This window comes from Prosopis cineraria, unplaced genomic scaffold, assembly GCF_029017545.1.
Source record: "Prosopis cineraria cultivar Desert tree isolate PC_DT_omini unplaced genomic scaffold, ASM2901754v1 PC8, whole genome shotgun sequence".
Lineage (NCBI taxonomy): Eukaryota > Viridiplantae > Streptophyta > Magnoliopsida > Fabales > Fabaceae > Prosopis > Prosopis cineraria.
This window is the reverse complement of record NW_026555339.1, coordinates 15,140,142-15,163,995: the sequence shown is the minus strand read 5'-3', so window position 1 is coordinate 15,163,995 and position 23,854 is coordinate 15,140,142. Positions and strand designations below refer to the sequence as shown.

Here is a 23,854-nt window from a genome sequence, read left to right as displayed (position 1 = left end):
ACATGTGTTACATCCGCAAAAGCCCCTTGCACACACACATATATTACTCCTTGACAAAGTTATCATCCGATTTAGAAAATTTACAATTTTAAATAACTTTGTAACTGAATTTTTAGTATTTAGAAAATTTTAATTTAATATAAAAAATCATATAAATTAAAAATAATTTTAAAACCAGAACATATTTATAATTTCTTACATAATTCCTTTTAAGATCTAATGTTTTTTAGATATAAGTTTTTTCTCTCACGGCTATTATTATACTTTATATTTTAAAGATAATAATCGATAATTTATATATATTATTATTGTGAATTATACAGTAGTCTTCATGCAAGGATTCCACAGACCTTTCCTCACGCCATGCTAAATAATTGATCGGAATTTTTGACTAAGCTTAAATTCCCCCTTCCATTTATTTCATCGCTACTATATATATTTGGGGAGGGAGGGGGGAAGATTTTGATTTGCACTGCATGTTCGATACACACGCATACCCATCATTAATAAGCAAAATTTGTTATTAATTTTAATTTAGTAAAGGATCATCCGTAACTAATTTCTTTCACAAATATAATGACACTAATTTAGTAACCAAAATGAATTAGTGATGGAAAATATCTGTCACTAATTAATAAACTTTTATCATTAATTTATTTTATAATTAAATTTTTTTTATGAATTCAATCACTACCATATCATCTCGCATGACACCTGACAAATACACATCACTCACCACCCACCACATCGTTGCCGCTTGAACCTCCAAGTCACGTCATCACCTTGTCAACAATCTATTTTAATTCTCTTTAAATGTCATATTATTTTATCTCAAACTTAAGACATCTCTCTTTTCATATGTGCATTTTGTCAGTTGAGTTGTGATGACTTTTCATTCTTCATATCTAAAATTTAATATATAAAATTGTCACTTATGCCAACTTTAATTGATAATCATGTAATGTTTCAGGGCTGACTTCTATGTTCTAGCCGAAAAATATTAAAAATCATAATATTTTGTAATACTAAAGTTTGAAATATTTGAATTCTATCAACATCTAAACAAATTAATGACTTTTTTTTTAATCTAAAAATTACTGAGCTTTCACCGGAGTGAAATAAAAGGTATCCCTAAAGTGAAATAAAAAAAAAAAAGGGAGAAGGCTCCATAGTTTAAGTTTTTTACTGTTGTTTTTAATTAACTGAAGCCATCCATCAAAAAAGTATTTCAAAGATTTTATTTGGTTAAAGGAGAATGGAGAGGAGAGGAAGGAAAATTTTAAGGTATTTAAATTTAAAATTTTATATTGAAAATTCATGTATTTAAAATACTTTATTTAAATTGTATAAAAAATTTTAAAAGTAAAAGAGGGACAAACTGAGATTTGAAACAAAAACAGAAGATTAGAAGTAATGAGTTTATATCTATTTTTAATTCTTTATGAGAAAAATTATATAATTTTTATGAGTATATTATACATACACACATATACATATATTAGTCCCTAACAAAGCTGTTATCCGATTTAGAAAATTTACAATTTTAAACAACTTTGTAACTTTTGACCCCAAAAAAAAACAACAACAACTTTATAACTGAATTTTTAGAATTTAAAATTTTTAAATTTATTTGAAAGTAAAATATTTTTTTAATTTAATATCAACAATCGTATAAATTAAAAATAATTTTGATCCTTGAAAATATTTACAATTTCTTAAAGCATTTAGATTAATTCTTTTTAAGACTTAAGATTTTTTATATAAACTTTTTTTCTCTCATGACCAATGTTCTACTTTCTACATTAAAGATAGTATACAATGACATGTTCACTTAATATAATAATCGGTATATATATATATATATATATTAGCTAGTCAACACTGACCATATTCTTGTTCTTCACGCCGTGCCCAACGTATACAGAGCAAGGTATTAAAAATCGAATCGATCATTAAATCGGCCAAACTCAGGGGTCAGGGGTCATGGGTTCAACCGAGAGTCAAACCAGAGTCAGACCGATCATAATAAAATAATATAATTTAAATAAAAAATGTATTAATTCTCAATACGTTCATACATATCCAAGTCTTAATATATCATATAACATATAACAATAATTCTAACAATAATAAAGTATAACAATATTTTTATATTTTTTTTAAAATAAGGTTAACTAAATGATAAAAAAATTTCAATGAGTTAAAACAATAGAAATAAAAATTTATTTTAAAATAAAAGATAATAAATAAAAGTGATATATTTTAAAAATTATTTAATTAAATAATTTAAATTAAAAAATAATATAATATAATATATATTTATACTTTTTGATTTCTTTTTGCTTCTTCCATCCCCTCATCTGACATAAGTATGATTTTTTTACCCTATGACTCCTATTGACCTATCATTAATCATTATCATGTCAAAAATAAATATATATCTTGATTAATCATTATCAATTTTTTTTATAAATTTTAACCCGCCCAACCCGCCTGAACCGAGGGATTGAGCGGGTTAATCCGGGTTAATCCCGAGTCACCCGGGTTAACCCGGGTTAACTTAAATCACAATAAAAAGAAAAACCGGACCGGACACATGGCCGGGTCACCGGTTCACCGGTCGAACCAGCCGGTCCGGTCCGGTTTTAAAAACAATGATACAGAGGGATCTTTCTAGTCAAATATTTTCAATTATGTGTGGGGACCATTAATATCAATCAAGGTGCCACAATTAACTATTCATGCATTTATGTGATATTTTATTATGGCATTTAAAAATTTTTAAGTATTTTTATTTTTATTTACATTTTAAATATTTTATAAAGCTTCATATCATGATTGAGTCTGGTGCTTTTTCTAATTTCTATAATAATACTTTTACAATTCATTCAATTTTTTTCTACTTTGATTTTTAAAATTGTATATCTAAAAATAAAATAATAGATAATACTTTATTATCATCGTTTAATAATTAATCATGTAAATTAAAAATTCTGTTGCGTTTTAGGGGTGACTTTTGTGTTCTAGATGAGAAAGTATTAAAAATCATAATATTATGTAACACTAAAGATTCAAATATTTGAAAGCTATGAACATCTGAACAAATTAAGTACCTTTTTAATCCCAAATTAATGAATGAGTGAGCAGTGTTATTTCAAATGTTTAAAAAACAATACTCGACAACAAACTGGAAATGCCGGCATGTCACAATTTTCATTGTTTAATCAGTTAGATTGACAGAGCCGGGCAAATGGGTTGAGCCCGTGGACTAACCCATTTAACCCGCACAATTTGATAGATTGAGTTAAAGAAATTAGTCCATTTTTTAAAACGAGCTGGGTTAGCTCAACCTGCAAAATTAGTAGGTTAAAACGAGCTAGCCCGCGGGCTAAACGGGTTGGCCTGCGGGCTAGCATATTTTTTAAAAAATAATTTTTTATTTTAAAATTACATTATATCTTTTTATAAATTTACAATAATGATAATATTTTTTAAATATATAATTTATGACTCTCAAATATGTTCTTTACATTTGAAATATAGTGTAAATTTTTTTTTATAATTTGCAAATAAAATTTTTGTTATAGTTTGTGAAGATGATTTATTAGTTTTTATAGAAATATTTTGAATATATATTATTTATTAATCTCATAAAATCTATTGATTGAAATTAAAAATATGAATTCACTGAAAAAAGTAATATGGGTTTATATTCAATTTTTCTTGGTCAGTGACAAAGATAGCACACCTAGGCGAGAAGATGATTGATAGTAAAAATTTAGCAAAATGAACTTACTTGATTGAGTTCTATGTTTATTTTATTTATTTACAAGTTTTTTAATTTCTAATTTGCTTTAAAATATGAAATAAATAAATATATTTATATTATATAAATTTTAAATTATTAAAAAATTGATAATTTTTTGCTCTAGAAAATAGGTTGGGTTGCATTTTCCAGATCATTTTATCTGGCGGGCTGGCCCAACCCAACCCATTGATATAATAATTAAATAAAACATTAAAAATTTTGAAAATGTCATTCCTAGTTCAATGTTGTTTAATTTAGCAAAGAATTACTATGTTTTAATTTCCTTGCTTTTTGTATGCACATATTTATTTAATTTATCTTACGTGTCCTTTTTGTATGCAAAGAATTTTTTTGGGTATATTATATATTAGTCCTTCACAAAGCTATTACCATATCTAGAAAATTTACAATTTAGAAATTCTTAATTTAAAATAATGTTGAGCCTCGAAAATATCTATAATTTCTCACCATTTAGCATAATTGTTTTTATGATTAAGATTTTATATATAAACTTTCCAACAACAAGTATTCTCTACTTTCTATGCTAAGGATATTTTATAAACTTTTTTTTTAATAAAAAGAGATATGTTTTGGTGAACACATTAAAGATAATACAATGACATATTCACTTAATATAATAATCGGTGATTTTTATATAAAGTTTTAGTGAATTACGTTGTCTTCATGCGATGACTCCATTGACCTTTGTTAACGCCATGCTAAATGATTGATCAGAATTGTTGACTAATCATTCAAACTTCCAAAGTATTGTGTATAAAATTTCATCCTTATATTCCCCCCCTTCTATTTGTTTCATCGCTATTATATATATCATGCGGAAAAAAAAAATTATTTCCACCACATGTTTGACTTACATTATTCTGTGTACAATCAAAAATTAAATAAACAGTGGTAGTCTAAGCCCTTTAAGTATCATTCTAAAGTTTGATTCTTGAAGATGTGTATGGAGAATATTGCTTGGGAAAGGACAATTCAAGTTCCTTAAAAGATTAGTCTCATGACTACCAAGTGGGCATACCTTTAAAAAAAAAATAATGCATTAATTATGAGTAACTTGGATAATTGACATGTTATTTATCCGTGGTCCCTATTTTGAAGAGAACCCGTTTGTTATGACGACAACAATTCTGGTATTTTTTAAAAAGACTAAATCCAATATATTTTGGGTTTCTTCATTCTTCATGATTAATGCAATAATGAAAATAATAAATAAAATAAGACAATTTGCCTCCGCCTATAAATAATGCAAGCTTCATTTGTTAATATCACATCCATCCTTCAATAATTGCCCACAACAACTTTCGCTATGGAATTTCCAATCCTCTTCTACTTCTTCATTATTTTTCCTTCATTCCTTTCTTTTTCTTCTTCCGCACCACTGTCTTGTAATTCTCGTGACTATTCTGCCCTTCTCCATTTCAAGTCCTCGTTTTCTCTTGTTCATGATGCTTCATGGCTATGTGATGATTTTCAAAATTCTTACCCAAAGACAGCATCTTGGGGAAATGATCCAAATTGCTGCTTATGGGATGGGATCACATGTGACTCCATGTCAGGTCATGTGATTGGCCTTGACCTTAGCTGCAGTTGGCTTCAAGGTAAACTCCATCCCAATAGCACCCTCTTCCAACTTTCTCATCTTCAAACACTCAACTTGGCTCACAATGGTTTTAATGGGTCTTTGGTATCACCTCAATTTGGTGATCTTCCAACTCTCACGCATCTAAACTTAAGTGAATCAGGTTTTGATGGTGAAATTCCTCTCAAAATCTCTCACTTGTCTAAATTGGTCTCCCTTGATTTGTCTTGTGGTGTATTCCATGATTGTAGACTTGAGCCATCCACATGGGAAAAGCTCATTCTGAACACAACTGATTTAAAGGAACTTGTATTAGATTATGTAGATATGTCTTCCATTTCATCACGTTCTTTGTCTTTGTTGATGAATTTGTCATCCTCTTTGGTCCATCTTAGTCTTTAAGGAACTCGGCTGCAAGGAAATTCTGTAAATAACATTTTCTATTTACAAAATCTTCAAAAGTTAGATTTGTCAGGCAATGGAAATCTCAAGGGTCAACTTCCAAATTCCATAGGCCATTTGAAGTCTCTCAAACTTTTGAGCCTTTCATATTGCCAATTTGATGGGCCCATTCCTCCATGTTTTGATAACCTCACTCAATTAACTAATTTGGACCTTGGATCAAACAATTTTAGTGGTGAGCTTTCATTTCTTTCAAATCTTCAAAGTCTCACTTCGTTGTTCCTCCATGACAATAATTTTAGTGGCAAAATTCCATCATCACTTTCAAACCTTGAACATCTCACTACCTTAGTTCTTTCAGGAAATTATTTTAGCGGTGAGATGCCACATGTGTTTGGAAATCTTAGAAAATTAGAAGATTTATCAATTTCCCAAAATAACATTGAAGGACAGCTCCCACGGTCATTGTGTAATCTTACTCAACTTACTTCTTTCGATTGTAGCTTTAACAAGCTACAAGGTAATTTTCCTGATTTGATTTTTAGTCTCACAAATCTTTCCTATTTGAGTCTATCATTAAATAACTTGAGTGGTTCTGTTGATTTTCACCAATTTTCAAAGTTTCAAAATCTAAAAGCACTTCATCTTTCAAACAAGAAGTTTCTCTCACTTAGCTCTGACAATAATCTTAACTACACCATTCCCAATCTTAGAAATTTATATTTATCATCTTGTCATATCACTAGCTTTCCAAAATTCTTAGACCTTCCAAAGTTGCAGCGGTTACATCTTGGTGATAATAAGTTGCAAGGTCTTCCTGAGTCCATTTTTCATTTTGTAAATCTTTCTTATCTTAACCTATCATCAAATGATTTGAGAGGTCCTATTGGTTTCCATCAATTTTCAAAGCTCCAAAATTTAGAAACCCTTCATCTTTCAAACAATCAGTTTCTTTCACTTAGCTTTGATAATAATGTTCACAACAACATTCCCAATCTTAGAGACTTGGAGTTATCTTCTTGCAACATCAATGACTATCCTGAAATCTTAGGAAATCTTCAAGGTTTGATGATCTTAAACCTCTCCAATAACAAAATTCATGCAGAGATTCCCAAATGGTTCAATAATGTGGGGAATAGTTCTTTGATGGTTTTGGATCTTTCTCATAACAATTTGACATCAGCAGAACATTTGTCAATAAGAAATTTCTATTTTCTTGACCTTAGCTTCAACATATTGCAAGGAGATCTCCCAATTCTATCCTTTGTTTTTCAAATCTTTTTAGTGTCCAACAACAAACTAAGTGGACACATTTCTTCCTTATTTTGCAATGCAAGCTCACTTGAAATACTCAACTTGTCTCACAACAACTTGTCAGGCCATATCCCAAAATGCCTTGTTACTTTGCCAAATCTTAAGACTTTAGACTTGCGGATGAATAAGTTTGCTGGAACTATACCAAACAATTTTTTCAAGGGCAATTTCTTGAAATCTTTACATTTGAGCAACAATCAATTTGAGGGACGGTTGCCTTTGTCTTTGACCCGTTGCAACCAATTGCAAATTTTAGATGTGGGAGCAAACAAGATCAAGGGTGAATTTCCTAATTTTCTTGAAGGCTTATTGGAGCTACAAGTACTCATTTTAAGAGAAAATAAGTTCTATGGTGCCATTCATAGTTCTAACACCAAGCATCCTTTTTCTAAATTAAGAATTTTTTATGTTTCCAACAACCATTTTAGTGGATCCTTGCCAGCTACATACGTCAAGGAATTTAAAGGAATGATGAATGTAAATTATGTTGCATCTGGTTTGAATTACATGCAAAATGGGGGATTCTATGAATCAGTGAAGGTCACATTGAAAGGTCGTGATGTAGATCTGGTGAGGATCATAACTACATTCACAACCATTGACTTCTCAAATAACATGTTTGACGGAGAGATTCCACAGGTTATTGGAGAGCTTCATTCCCTTAAAGGGTTAAACCTCTCCCACAATAAAATCATTGGTCCTATTCCTCAATCACTTGCAAATTTGACAAATTTAGAATGCTTAGATTTATCATCAAACATGCTTATTGGTGAGATTCCTCCTGAACTAGCAAATCTCAATTTTCTTGAAGTTTTGAATCTTTCAAAAAATAAATTTGTTGGAGCAATACCAAAAGGTAAGCAGTTTGGTACATTTTCAAATGATTCCTATGAGGGAAATATAGGTGTGTGGCTCTCCATTGTCAAAAGCATGTAATCCAGATGAAGGGAAATTGCCACAACCATTTTCATCAACAAATGACAAATTTGGATTTGGTTGGAAACCGGTGGCCTTCGGATATGGATGTGGGATGGTGTTTGGAATGTTCATGGGACGAGTTGTTGTTTCAACTAGAAAACCTCTATGGCTTGTCAGAACTTTTGAAGGGAGGCCTAAGAAACAAGCAAAAAGGACAAGGAAAACAACTCTTCCAAATCACAGGAGAATGAGTTAGGCCCAAAAGATTGTGGCTTTTTGTGATATTGTGACATCTTCTTTTCTTTCATGTTCCCTTTATGGTTCTTATTTCATGTCTCTTTAAGTGTCATGTCATCAATAACTAGAATGTATTGTATATTTCTTTCTAGTATGAATATGAAAGTTATTGTTGTTCTCTGTTTTGTGATTTTCAAGTGATTTTTTTCTTATTTGCGTGCCATGTACTTTTTTAACATGTGAATAAAAGTTTCCACATTAGCAACTCGTTTTTTTGCTCCTTTTTGTCAGCAACTTCTATTATTTGGCAATCAGTTATCAAGCGTTCAACCTTTCCCATTTACATAAATATTTAAAGAAACTTTCTTATTTAAAGTTATTGTTATTCTCTGTTTTGTGATTTTCAAGTATTTTTTTCTTATTTGCGTGCCATGTACTTTTTTAACATGTGAATAAAAGTTTCCACATATTAGCAACTCATTTTTTTTTTCCTTTTGGTCAGCAACTTCTATTATTTGGCAATCAGTTATCAAGCGTTCAACCTTTCCCCTTTACATAAATATTTAAAGAAACTTTCTTATTTATGTTCTTTTTCTTCTCTCTTGAAATTAAGTAACTTTAATTAATCTCTCTACTATATGCAACTGAAGCAATTCAAATATATTAGGCACTGGCTAAAGCTAAAATTCATTGTCTCTTTCGTTTGTCTTTTACTTTGTGGAATCTTGTACTCAATGTTATTCTTCTATATCGACTTCTATTGATATAAATACTCATCAAATGAACTTTTCATAAAATTATCTTCAGTAAAATTAAAGTATACATTTTGGATGTTTGGTAATTTTCACCACGCCACCCTTAGAATTGGTTCGTTTTATATGCATAATAGAATTGAATGAACAAAAATAAAAAAATTAATTTAATAAACATGTGTTTGCATGTCTGAGTGTGTCTATGAATAATAAAAAAATAATTATTCCAAGTGTTGATAACATAAATATAATAAATATTAAAAAGACTTATATTTTAATCATATAAAAGGAATGCTTTCAAAAACATGATATTGATAGTTATTTGTTTCCATGGAATGTTAAATTTTAAATTTTGTTGGCCATTTAAGTTCGACAGTCAAGGGTTCCGTGCAAGAAAAAAAAATTCCTTTATTTCATTTGTCTCCGAAATAGAAAAGAAAATTGAGATATGTTGCTTCTCCACAACGTTTTGAATTTTGCGGTTCGTTTTTTTTTTTTTTTGAATTAGCATTTCTGCTAATCTTTTACATGTCCCTATTTTTAATTTTTGAATGGTGGATATGTATTTTTGCCCATTCAATATTGTTCAAGCTTCATTTTGCTTTAGTTGATTTTTCACACTGCCATTTATTTATTTCAATATTTTGGAGAGCAGTTGTAACTATATTGAGCCCACTCGTCCCAGGCATATGATTGTGGCTCGTTGCATAAAGAAAAGATTAATTATCAAAGAGAATTTTCATAGCAAGAATTTTAATGAAATCTTCCATCCTCTTATTTAGATGAGAAAATTGGAGAGGAGGATTTGTCAATAAATTTTTTTGAAAGTGCTATGTATGGTGGCACTCTCATATCTTTTTGAGTGCTCCCTGCGACAACCCTGAAACAAATTAAATATGGGTTCATAGGATTCTTTGCCGAAGTTTTCTCATATGTAACTTATCAAAATAAAAGAAAAAATCTCATATGTGTACATAAAAATCAATTATTTTTTCAGATGATAACTAGTAATGATTTTTTACCATGAAAAAAAATTAATTCGGGGTATTTTGACTAAAAAAATCATTATTTAATAAAGGAGACAAAAGAAATGGGATTCTTATGTACATAAAAGATCAAAGGTTAAAACATCTTTTTTCTCCTAAATTATACCCTTAATGACATCCAGTGTTCTAAACTTTACTTTGGTACTTTCTTGCCCTTGAATGTTCAAGGATAATTTTTTACCCTCCCATTAATTTCAGTTAAATTTGACTGTTGAGTTATTTTTATTGATTAAAAATGGACACTCGGCAACCCGCAAGTCACCAAATATTCCACCTCACCTTGGCCATGTTTACTGGGTGAGGATTCTCTTTTCTTCCTTTTTCATCTCCTTCCCTTCTTTTTCCTTTTTAACCATTACATCAAAATTTGAATGGTTTAGATTTGATCTTCTATAAAATTATTATTGAAATATTAAAATATAAAAAATAAAAATATTAAAATTCAAATGGCTAAAATTTAACATGAACAACAAAAAAGGAAAACTGAGAAAAATTCCCATGAAATATACAAATGACAATAATGCCCCATGAAATTAGATAACTTTTTTCAAGTTCCTTGAGACCTTTCTGACATTAATATCATTTGTAAAATGATTATAATGTCCCTAATTTAAAATAAAAAAGAAACGTGCAGTAACTATTTTGACTTAAATAATGACCATTTTTTTCTAACAATAACAAAAATGAGATAGCAAATGACAATTTTTACTTTGCAAATTTTTTAATAATTGAAGTTCAAGTGTTGTAAATTCCATTAACTATTTTGGTTTAGATAATGACTAATTTTCTTTTGAAAATGACTAAAACAGGATAACTAATTACAACTTCTGCAGTGCAAAATTTTTCATCACTGAAGTCTAAGTGTTATGAATAATTGTGACTATTTGGTTTAAACAATGACTATTTTTTTTCCTGACAATAAGTAAAACAAGATAGCAAATAACAAAGTCGGCTCTTTACGTTTCTCTTTTTATTTTAAATTGAAAGCATTATAGTCATTTCACAAAAAACATTAATGTTCGAAAGGTTCCAAGAAACTCGAGAGAAATAAGCATATTTGGTGAGATCTCATTATTATTTGTATAATTTGCATATTTAAAAAAATTCTATTATTTTTTCATTAAAAAATATAGTGAAAATAAAACAAAACATATTACATCGAAAAGAAGAGACAGAAATGGGAACCATTATAATTTTGATATGATAGTTGGAAATTAATAAGAGATAGAGAAAAGGTTGAAAAGGGAAGTGGAGAGAAACTCCACCATGTTTACAAAAAAATGTATTACATATGCTCATAGCCAAAACTATCAAAGAGAAAAAAAAAAAAAACCATTCAAAATCCTATACAATAAGCACTAAACACACAAACCTGAATAACCAAAAAATAACAAAATAATCAAATGAGTCAAGACGAACAGCAATAAAAACAGCAGAAAGAAAACCAAAATAGTACCCAAAAAACACTAAAAATAAATAGTCATCAACAATGCAGCAACAACACACCTCTCTGTCTCCAACCTGCTTTCCTTTAACAAAAAAGAAGAAAAAAGCCTCAGATCATTCTTTTCTTCTTTTAATTTCAATTTTGCAAAACTTCTCTTAGCAGTAGTATTAATTGAAAGAGATAATTAACATTAATGCTTAATAAAAAATAATGACTTAGCTTGTTATACAAGATATAAGCAAGTAATAAATTCTTAATGAAAAAGTGTAATTAATATTAATACTTAATGGAAAAAAAGTAACAACTGATAATATAGGGCATATGTAAACATTTTTTGAGATCTAAGACGACAATCTTAAGGGCCTGCTCGCTTACACAGCTTTGACTTAACCATATGAGATGGTAGTGAAAGCAAAAGCTGAGAAAGAAGCCATTGTAACAGAGAGAAAGTGGAGTGATTGGAGGAATCAATGGTTAAGTTGGAGTTTTGCCAAACTTGGCTTAGTTTGACAGTATTATTGAATGGCCTTCTCTCAATACTAACAAACACTCATGTTCCTTCTTCATATGCGACTGTCAGTATTTTACTCATAAATAAGACCAAAGTGATATATGTTTGAATATTTAATTAATAAATTTATATAAATTGATTTTTGTCAAAAATAATGGAAAAAAATCCAGAAGCCTGATCAAACACCAATTTCTATGACAATGACGATGACAACAACAACAACAATATGTCTTATCCCACTAGGTAGAGTCAGTTATATGAATTATATGACGCTATTATGATTTATCATTTATTAAGCTTTCAGAAATATTGTTAATTAAAATATTCCATGACAAACCTAAAACAAATTAAATATAAGTTTCTATAATTCTTTGCCAAAATTTTCTCATGTAACTTATAAAAAAAAAATTCTCATATGAATGCATAAAAATGTGCTCCCTCGCTAGATACAAAAAAAGAAAAAAAGGTTTATGGGAGGCCCTTTTGACCGATAAAAACTTTTGAAAGTGCTACTGCTATGTATGTAAAGCGCTTTCCTAGATAGGGCAACAAGAGCATTTCTACATGCTTTTGCTGCTATTAGGATTTGATGTGTCAGCATTTTGAAAATACTTTATCAACATTTATAAAATTAGAATGTTTTCACTTTCCATTAATGAGATAAATAGTATTAGAATTAAAGGACTAGAAAAATATTTTATAAACAAAATATTATGTAAAATTAAAAGATTAAATATGTACTTTTGCTGAATTTTTAAGAAAATTAGTTTTCTTTTTAAAAGTAATTTGTTATAAGGGGAATGACATGTAGGAACCTCATAAGAAAATCAATGTTAAAATAAAGATTTATTACTAAAATATAAGAGAATAAGTACTGAATTTGAGAACCTTGATTATGGAGAAATCCTAACTCGACATTAACATTTTCATGAGGTCCTTATTGAATTTGTTATTCTATCATAATTATATTGCCTTTTTTGTTTATATAAAATAATAATCTTTGTGTTTCATTTTTGACTATTTCCATATATGCCCTACCAAAATTAGCGGTTCATTACGTGACCCATTGATGCCTTTCGTTATCTTTCCTTTTATATTTTTTTACCGGAATTTTCTTTTATTCTTCCAATCTAATTAGGCTCGCCGACACAACGATTTTTTTTTTTGGCCGAAAAAAGCAGGACAGATTATATGATTGTCAAAAGCGAATTGAGAAAATTGAGCACATCACTATTATTCATTATTTGCTTTTATAAAAGTAAAAAGACGGCATAAACAAACCAAAATAATTAGCCCAGAAAAAAAAAAAGAAAGAAAGTGATTTCGTGTTGTGGCCCTCAGGAGTGTAAAATGAAGAATTATTGCTATAAAAGAGTGCTTTGGTTGAACTCAAATTGCCAAAAATGGCTATGGGCCGGCCACTTTGAGCCCAGTGGAAAGTAACTCCTTTGCGTCAGGATTGCTTGCTTTTGAGTCGACACTAACCAGAGATAAAATACATAGTAAAGCAACAACTGGTGACCTCATCATAACATTATATATTAATGGGAGAATTGCACTTAAGACTTTCATAATAGAAAAAAATTACATCGAAAGTTTAATATATTTTGAATTGTTTTTGCTGGCCCAAAAAACCTAAATTCAAACACGTTTTTACATGAAAAGACACATTTTCTCTAAACATATTAAGTTTCTTGAGTGTGTGTACAGCACAATGTTCGTAGAGAAGACGATAAGGTTTGTATGTGAACAATATAATATTTGTTTATTATACATAATTTATGTGATAAAGTTGAACAATAATGTATAAATTTTTCACGTGTAGGTACAAATCAATATTCATAAAGAATATAACAAGGTTCATAAGTGAATAATATAATGTTTATTTATTAGACAAAGTCCGTGTAGTTAAGGGTAAATATGTCTTTTCACAAAAAAAGCATATTTTTGCCTTTGAACTTGTAGAAACAATTTAGAATATAAGGGTAATGGAGATATTCTCTTTATATTAATTTGTAGTCGACACTAGAAAAGGGTTCTGGCGATGAAAATGATCAAAACATTGACTTCTCCAGCCAAAAAAAATAAGAAAATGAAGATGAAGATTAGAAAGAATATGTAATTTTAAAAATAATTGACTAACTTGTTGGAGGTTTGGTTAAAAGTGCATTATAATATTGAATAGAATGAATATCAAATTTACAATTTTTCCCAAAAAGAGATAGATGCATTTGCAGTTTGCCCTCTCAACACAATGTGGCTCTGCCATTGTTGATTGTTATTATAGATGCATGTTTGATCTATATATCCCATGACAAGCCCAATGCTTTCATCACAGGATTAATTTCTTTACTTATTAATTCATTTAGTTTTTTTTTTGGCCAGTCAATTAATTTAGTTGGTGCGCGCGCACGTGTGTGAACGAGTTTGATATTGTATATCTTGGCCTAAAATTTTTGAATGAATAGTCATATATTTGATATTTAAAAAATTTAAAAACTTCATAGTTATTAAACCTAAATAGTTGTAATTTTTTTTTAAAATTAATAAGTAAAGAAATTAATCCTATGATGAGAGCATTGGGCTTGTCATGGGATATATAGATCAAACATGCATCTCTAACAACAATCAACAGCGGTGTAGCCACATTATGTTGAGAGGGCAAACCGCAAATGCATTTATTTTTCTTTGAGAAAAATTGTAAATTTGATATTCATTCTATTCAATATTATAATATACTTTTAACTGAACCTCCAATGAGTTAGTCAATTATTTTTTAAATTACATACTCTTTTCAAGTGATTTGTTCTTACATTTATATGCTATGTACTTTTTTAATATGTGAACAAAAATGTTTACTCATTTGCAGCATCTTTTTTCCCCCTTTTGGCACAGTCAGCAACATTTGTTATTTGGCAATTAGTAATTAATCGTTCAACCTTTCTCATTTACATAAAGATTTAAAAAAAAGCTTCTTTTTGTTGTTGTTGTTCGTTTTCAATTTTTTTTTGGTTCATTTTCCTTTCTCTTGATATATATTAAGTAAATTTAATTCATCTCTCTATTTATGCAACTGAAGCAATTCAAATGCATTAGACTCCTTAAAGATAAAATTCATTGCCTCTTTTGTTGTCTTTTAATTTGTGGAAACTTGTACTCAATGTTATTTTTTTATATTGACTTCAATTGATATAAATAATTATCAACAAGTGAACTTTTCCAAAAAACAACTTTAAAAAAAGTATACTTTTTGGATGTTTGGTAAATTGCCCCAAGCAACCCTTAGAATTGGTTTTCTTTATATGCATAATAGAATTTAACAAACGAAACAAAATAAAATAAATTTATCCTTATTCGCTCTGCTTCATTCTTACACTGAAGGAATTCAACTTGACAAAGTAGAATAAGAATGTTAAACCACATTATGAGGAAAAAATTTTGTGACTTAGTATTTAAATAAGGGATTTAAAATGGACCATGGTTAATTATAACCATTTTAAAATATAACTTTTTATTAATTTTTTTTAGGTTTTTTGTGAAAATCGCTTTCTTTTCGAAACTTTTAATTTGTGATCATTACATGATCTGTTCAAAATAATGATGCAAACAGGAATTACGAATTTAGATAAAGAACTCTAACACGGATTAAAGCATAACAATGCAAAAAAATTGGCCTAAACAACTTTATGGCAAAAATTCAACTGGGCTCCTCAAACGTTTCATGAAAACCTTGGGCCTGATGAAAACATTTTGGCCCATCAACGATTTATGTGACATTTTGTGCCTAAATTGATCCAATTTTTTTTTTTTGAAAGTTTTATTTGAGATCATTGAAGTACGATAAAGGAAACTAGGGTCAAAGAAACATTGTAAATGTGAGGTAGAAAAGAGGGACAAAAAAGTCATAGGGCACTTCAATCTATTGGCACTTGCTATCATCCCTTCTCAAGAGATGCTTCATTGTTTTTATTTGTTGCTCCTTGCCAATGTTTTTGTGAGTAATAGAAACTAGTCTAATTGATGAATAAGATAATGGAAATCTCTTGATGCATTAATAATGATAGGCCTTAATGGGATTGTATTCATATAACTTTTTTATTTACTTTATTCTGTTACTTTTTTAATTTTCTAATTAAAAATGAAAATGAAAGAGTGAAAAGGTTGAAATGAAATCTTTTCTTTTACTTTATGCACAATCCAAAAATTGAATCATATGACTTATCAATAGTAATACAATTTACTATAAATTTTATATTATACACTGAATATTGATACATGGTTGACAATATTTGTTTTTATCCGTGTCCCTCATGAAACAATACATAGAAAAATTAAAAATCTATCATATAATTTGAATGGTCTTTTTTTACCTTCACTTGATTTCAATAGTCAACACCTTATTATTCTTATTAAATTTATTATTTTAATTTAAAAAAGAGAACATAAAATAATGATGATGATGATGATGATGATGATGATGATGATGATGATGATGATATTGATAATAATCTAACAACTATCAAATAATCAAAAACTAATAATTTGAATTAGAAACGATAAAAGTTAAAAATAATAAAATTTAAACAATTAACATTAAATTCAAACAATGTCTTCACCAAACCTTAATCTTATTGGCCTTCTTAGTCTGCCTTACTTTGTGTTTGGTCCAAGTGATTTGTAAGAAAACAACAAATTGATTTCTGTAGTTATCTGAAGTAAATGACAAGTCTTCTCATATATGGATAATATTAATCCATGATTGTTTGGAACTACAATATTTTTAGTCTTATTAATTAGTTGGCCTTTCTTTTTTCTTGGTCCAATGTAGAAAATAATGCTTTCTCCCTTTTGCAGTCATATGAGAAAATGACTATAGAAAATTGAGGCTGAGTAATTGAAATATTAATTGAAAATAAAAATACTAATAAAAATATTAATTAAAAATCTTAATCAGTATTTTTCAAATTAATGAGTAACTAATTGAAATGACTTTTCTTAATAATGAAAATCTTAAATCTTAGTAGGATTTGGAATTTGCATATGTCCTTTAGGAGTTATACAGTTTAAGGGCAAAAATGAATTCATCAATCTAAATTTGATGTTTTAAGTCATTATTATTTATTTAGTTTACTATTTTATTTCAAAAATTTGAAATTCAAATTAGTAATAAAAATGCTAATATCTTCTAATCATCATAGAATAAAAAATTAATTAAATAAAAATTATAAAATAATAAATTTCAAACAATTGAAATTAAATTTAAACTTTTAATATTAAAAAAATGCTAGCTAAAATGCACTTTTTTCACAAAGCCCAAGTCTTCCTTATCTTCTTCTTAGTCCACCTTACTTTTATTGTTGGTCCATGGTGGTAGTTGTAGGGAAGAAAAAAAAAAACTCATTCACTATTTGTAGTCTGGCCAAGTTGAACATAAAATTGTAGAATATAACACAATATTTAGATAAAATAAGACATTCACTCTGATACTACAGTTTCCCAAAAAAATCTTATGTTTTAAGCTGAATAATACAAAAAATATCACAAAAGGTACACATCAATAACGCTTTTATAGTAATTTCTCGTAATTTTATTCAAGAAAAAAAAAATTCTTGATATGGGTTAATTTTATTTTTTTCCAATTTTTTAAACCCACTATCCAAAATCTATACCAAATAAGTTTGGAGAAAGGAAGAAAAATGATGTTGATGCCAGAAAATATATTATTAAATTATGTATATTTAATAGAGATAAAGTTAGAAGCTTATTAAATTTTTATATAGAATTAATGAGTCTTAAGAGTTTTTTTAATTTTCAATAAAACATATTACAAATGACTTATAAATAAAATTAAAGAGGTACATATTACAAATGTCTTCAAGCCTTCATGGTCACATTACATGATATGGCCTAACATATTTTTTTTATTGCAACACCCAGTATCCTGAGAAATCTAAGGGTATTATCACCTCTTTCATCTAAACTAATCCAAATCCTATGTTGTGTGAGACTTTTATAACCAATGGTAGCCTTACAGGTATTTCGAGAATGCATTTAGTGTATGTATTTAACATAACTACATATTTTAAGATTTAAACTAGAGACCCCATAAAATAGCTGATTTAACTCTCTTAACCAGTTTAACCAAATACTCCTTAGTGTGGCCTCATACATTGAAGAGAAGAAATTGCCTCTTCAAAGTCAACTAAAATGAGTCAAGAAGTTGATTCAACATTTCCTTTGTTAAGATTTTTATTTGATTGTGAGTTCTCCTTCGATTCATTTTCATTTCCATCAGCCCATTTTGAACGTTTGTGGAAAAAGAATTCGAAATTAAAAGCTTTTATTTATTATAAATTATAATTCCATATAATCCTTTCTACGGTTTTTTTCAGTGTAATGGAAATTACAAAGCTTGGAATAAACTAAAAATATTTACTACAAACTAAACAAAATAAAAAGCTATCGTAGATATTGTCTATCTCCAAGAAATTTTTTTAATAATTTAAAAACTGTTAATAAGCACATCATGTTTTCTTAATACTTCAGTTTTATTTTTCGTGGGTGGTTGGCAACCAAGTCTTCCTCCATTTTTGTTGGTCCCAGACGAGCTTGGAAAAATAATAATCACATTTTGTAGTCATTTGAGACTTGGGAGAAAGACTAGATCAGACGATCGATACACAAGCTAATTTCCGTGCGATGACTTTGCAAACCTTTTTTCACGTCATGCTTATTGATTCATCTAAATTGTTGACAAAGTATAAAGTGTATAAGAACATTTATAAATAAATTTGCTACTTCGATATATAAGAAATTTTCATATAAATATGTGTGTCTGTGTAGTAATATTTATTACTTCATTATCATATATTTAATGATTATTTTTCTGAAAAATGTGCATAAAAAAAATTTATCTTGCATTTGAGGGGTGACTTCTTGAAAAATATAAATTTTTAAAAGATTAGATGCAAAGGTATTAAAAATAATTGTGCCTTTTGAAATTAAAATTTCCAAAAGATTTGAAGGTTATATATGAACATCTAACAAAAGATCCTTGTAGATTTTTCCAATCCCAAGACTATGAGAATGGATCAAAATTAAAAAATTATATAGATAGAATGACCAAGACTATGATCAGTAAATTGAATGAATATATAAATAAACAGATGAATGACTATGACTAGCTGAATCAAAATTTTAAAAATGATATTGTTAAGTCTTCTTCGTTTTTTTTTTTCAGGTCCAAGATAAGTGTGGAAAATAAATCGTTAAGGTTTTGTAGTCACTTGAGACCAAGACTAGCTAATCAGTATACACACACATCAATTGCTTGTCCTCACGTCGTGCACAACATATAAAGAGAGGCCCCCCCCCCCCCTTTTTTTTTTTATCAAATATCTTCAATTGTGTGCCAGGATCATTAATATCAATCACTCGTGTCATAGTTTCTCAAATTTTGTCTAAGGAAAAAAAAAATTAAAATATAATATTTTAAAGGATTCATTAAAATGGCATTAAAGATCATGATTACTCTAATTAAAAATTATAATGATTTATAATTAGAGTTTTAGAAAAGGTTACAATTTTAAGTAACTTTGTAATCGAATTATTTAAAAAAGTAATAATTTTTTAATATAATATTAAGTCTCATAAATTAATTATAATTTGGCTAAAATATACAAAATTTTCATGAACTTTGAAACTGTTGCACATAACTTTTCACCTTTAAAAATTTAAAATTAACTTTCTTAACCTTTTAATTTTTTTATCAGAGGCTCCTATTGTTATTTTTTAATTATTTTACTAATACTAATAGAAATTGTCATATTCTTTTTTTTTTAAAAAAAAGACATGTAGCAGTTTAATTAAGTGGCATCTAATGAAATATAATAATAGCTTTATAAATTTTTTATCAAATTTTTTTGCTATTATTATATTTTAGCCTTATAATTTTGATCTTTGAAAATAGTTACAGTATAATGTTTTAAAACAATTAATAACATAATTCTTTTTTAAAATTTAGGTTTTAAAATATATTTTTCTTCTTTCTCACAACTATTTGCCTTCAGGGGTATTGCATATTCAAGCTAAGTGGAATATTCAATTATTAAATTGTCGATAATTAATATGTTTTACGGTGAATTATAGGAATCTTCATGCAATGATGCAATGACTGCACACACCTTTCTTCCCGCTGCATTGAATGATTGATCAGAATTGTTGACTAATTATTTAAATTACTATGCCAAACAAAATAAAAAAAATGTGAAAAATGATTTGGATCCAATCAAATTTCGTTAAAAAATATAATAAATAAGAAGAGAGTAGCAAGTGCTACAGTGATGACAGTGAATCTCTTTTTCATTTTTATGGCCAGTTAATCCAATATGTATTACTAAGGGAAATTATAAGACCTTCACTTATCATTAAATTTTGAATCAAAAAGTAATTAAGAATTAAATAAACCAAAATTAATTTGTGCAACTTACCTGTTATTATCTGGAGGTTTTATTCGGAAGACAAGTAATTTGTTAAGGCGACAATAATTCTTTTATTTGTTAAATCTTTGCTTCTACCCATAAAGGACGCTTCATATGCTCACTATCATATCCATCCAATCAAATTTCGTGGTCCTTAAGGTTCGTTTATTTAAAAACTTTATCCTTGCCGTTGGTGATCAGAATAGACTTGTTTATGTGTCACAGTTGTGCTACTGCCTATAAATGAAGCTTCATCAATACTTGTTCAATATCATATCCATTCTTCACTTTGCATAGCCTTCAGACTTCATTAATGGGGTTTTCCAATCATCCTCTGTTTTTTCTTTTTTTTTTCCTTCTTTACTTTGGTCTTCCTTCGACCCACTACTTTGCAACTCATGATTTCTCTGCCCTTCTCCATTTTAACAACTCTTTTACTCTTGATCCTCTTGCTTCTTTAAATTGTGCTGAGAAAACTAATCAGTTGTCTTACCCAAAGACGACATCATGGGAAAATGATCCAAAATGCCGCTTGTGGGATGGGATCACATGTGACAGCATGTCAGATCATATGATTGGCCTTGACCTTAGCTACAGTTGGCTTCATGGTAAACTCCATCCTAATAGCACTCTCTTCCAACTTTCTCATCTCCAAACACTCAACTTGGGTTACAATGATTTTGATGGGTCTTTGATGTCACCTCAATTTGGTGATCTTTCAACTCTCGTGCATATGAACTTAAGCTATTCATATTTTGCTGGTGAAATTCCTCTTAAAATCTCTCACTTGTGTAAATTGGTCTCACTTGATTTGTCTTGGAATGGAGTTTACTCACTTGATATGAGACTTGAACCATCCACATGGGAAAATCTCATTCTGAACACAACTAATTTAAGGGAACTTCTTCTAAAATATGTAAATATGTCTTCCATTGCACCAAATTCTGTCTTTGGTGATCAATTTGTCATCCTCTTTGGTTCATCTTGGTCTTCAAGATACTCAGCTGCAAGGAAATTTTGTAAATAACATTTTCTATTTACAAAATCTTCAAAAGTTAGATGTCAGGTAATGGAAATCTCAAGGGTCAACTTTCAAATTCCATAGGTCATTTGAAGTCTCTCAAAATTTTGAGCCTTCAGCATTGCCAATTTGATAAGACCATTCCTCTAAGTTTCGATAACCTCACTCAGTTAACTCATTTGGACCTTGCATCAAATAATTTTAATGGTGAGCTCTCATTTCTTTCAAACCTTAAACATCTCTCTAACTTACATCTTTCATCTAATCATTTTAATTTTGAGATGCCAAATGTGTTTGGAAATCTTAGAGAATTAGAAGTTTTATCAATTTCCTAAAATAACATCGAAGGATAACTGCCATGGTCATTATGTAATCTCACTCAACTTATTTAGATTGTAGCTTTAACAAATTAATATTTCCATTTGGTTGCGAACTTTTTAACTTGAATTTTTTTGATTTCTCTCATAACGAACTGCAAAGGAATTTTCCTAATTTGATTTTTAGTCTCATAAATCTTTTCCATTTAAGTCTATCATTAAATAACTTGAGTAGACCTGTTGATTTTCACTAATTTTCAAAGTTTCAATATCTAGAAAAACTTTATCTTTCAAACAAGAAGTTTCTCTTACTTAGCTCTGACAATAATCTTAACTACACCATTCCCTATCTTAGAATCTTAGATTTATTATCTTGTCATATCACAAAATTCTTAGACCTTCCAAATTTACTGATGTTAGATCTTGGTCATAATAAGTTGCAAGGTCTCCTTGAGTCAGTGTTTCATTTTGTAAATCTTTTTCGTCTAGGCCTATCATCAAATAATTTGAGAGACCCCATTAGTTTTCATCGATTTTCAAAGCTCCAAAATCTAGAAAGTCTTGATCTTTCAAACAATCAGTTTCTATTACTTAGCCTTGACAATAATTTTCACTACACCTTTCCCAATCTTGGAGACTTAGATTTATCTTCTTGTAACATCAATGACTTTCCTAAAATCCTAGGAAACCTTCAAAATTTGAGGTTTTTAAATCTTTCCAATAACAAAATTCAAGGAGAGATTCCCAACTGGTTCAATAATGTGGAGAATGGTTCTTTGATGGCTTTGGATCTTTCTCATAATAATTTGACATCAATAGAAATCTGTGAATGAGAAACTTCCAAGTTCTTGACCTTAGCTTTGACATGTTGATCTCCCAATTCCATCCTTCCATGTTAATTTCTTTTTAGTGTCCAACAACAAACTAAGTGGACACATGTCTTCCTCATTTTGCAATGCAAGCTCACTTGAAATACTCAACTTGTCTCACAACAACTTGTTAGGTCACATCCTAAAGTGCCTTGTTACTTTGCCGGATCTTATGACTTTAGACCTGTAGATGAACAATTTTGTTGGAACTATACCAAACAATTTTTCTAAGAGCAATTTCTTCCAATCTTTGTTTTTGAGCAACAATCAATTTGAGGGACGGTTGCCTTCATCTTTGACCCATTGCATGCAATTAGAAATTTTAGATGTGGGAGCAAAGAAGATCAAGGATGAATTTCCTAATTGGCTGGAAGGTTTATTGGAGATACAAGTACTAAAACAAGTTCTATGGTGCCATTTATAGTTCCAACACAAAGCATCCTTTTTATAAGTTAAGAATTTTTATGTTTCCAACAACCATTTTAGCAGACATTTGTCAACTGCATACATCAAGGAATTTAAAGGAATGATGAATATAGATTATGATGCAATTGGTTTGGATTACATGGGAAGATATTATTCTTATGGATTCTCATTTAGAAAATCAGTGAAGCTCACATTGAAAGGTAATGAGCAAGAGCTAGTAAGGATTGTAACTACATTAACAATTATCGACTTCTCAAATAACATGTTTGATATAGAAATCCCCCAAGTTATTAGTGAGCTAAATTCACTAAAAGGGCTAAACCTCTCCCACAATAAAATCACCGGTCCTATTCCTCAATCACTTGCAAATTTGACAAATCTAGAATGCCTAGATTTATCATCAAATAGGCTTACAGGTGAGATTCCACCAGCACTAGTGAATCTCAACTTTCTTGAAGTTTTGGATCTTTCAAAAAATAAACTTGTTGGAGTAATACCAAAAGGTAAGCAGTTTGATACATTTTCAAAAGATTCCTATAAGAGAAATATAGGATTGTGTGGATCTCCATTGTCAAAAGCCTGTGATCATGTTGAAGGGAAATTGCCACAACTAGCTTCATCAACAAATGACAAATTTGAATTTTGTTGGAAACCAGTAGCCTTGGGATATGGATGCGGGATGGTGTTTGGAATGTTCATGGAATGA

At 29.0% G+C, this 23,854-nt stretch overlaps 1 protein-coding gene and 1 pseudogene across 1 annotated transcript; both read left to right on the top strand.

Annotated features, from left to right (window-relative positions):
- Window positions 1-5,125: 5,125 nt before the first annotated feature.
- On the top strand, window positions 5,126-8,491 carry LOC129319015 (receptor-like protein 7; annotated as a pseudogene).
- Window positions 8,492-23,251: 14,760 nt separating this feature from the next.
- On the top strand, window positions 23,252-23,854 carry LOC129317367 (receptor-like protein 9DC3). Its single transcript, XM_054961703.1, has one exon. It carries the CDS (start codon window positions 23,252-23,254, stop codon window positions 23,852-23,854), a length of 603 nt encoding a protein of 200 aa, XP_054817678.1.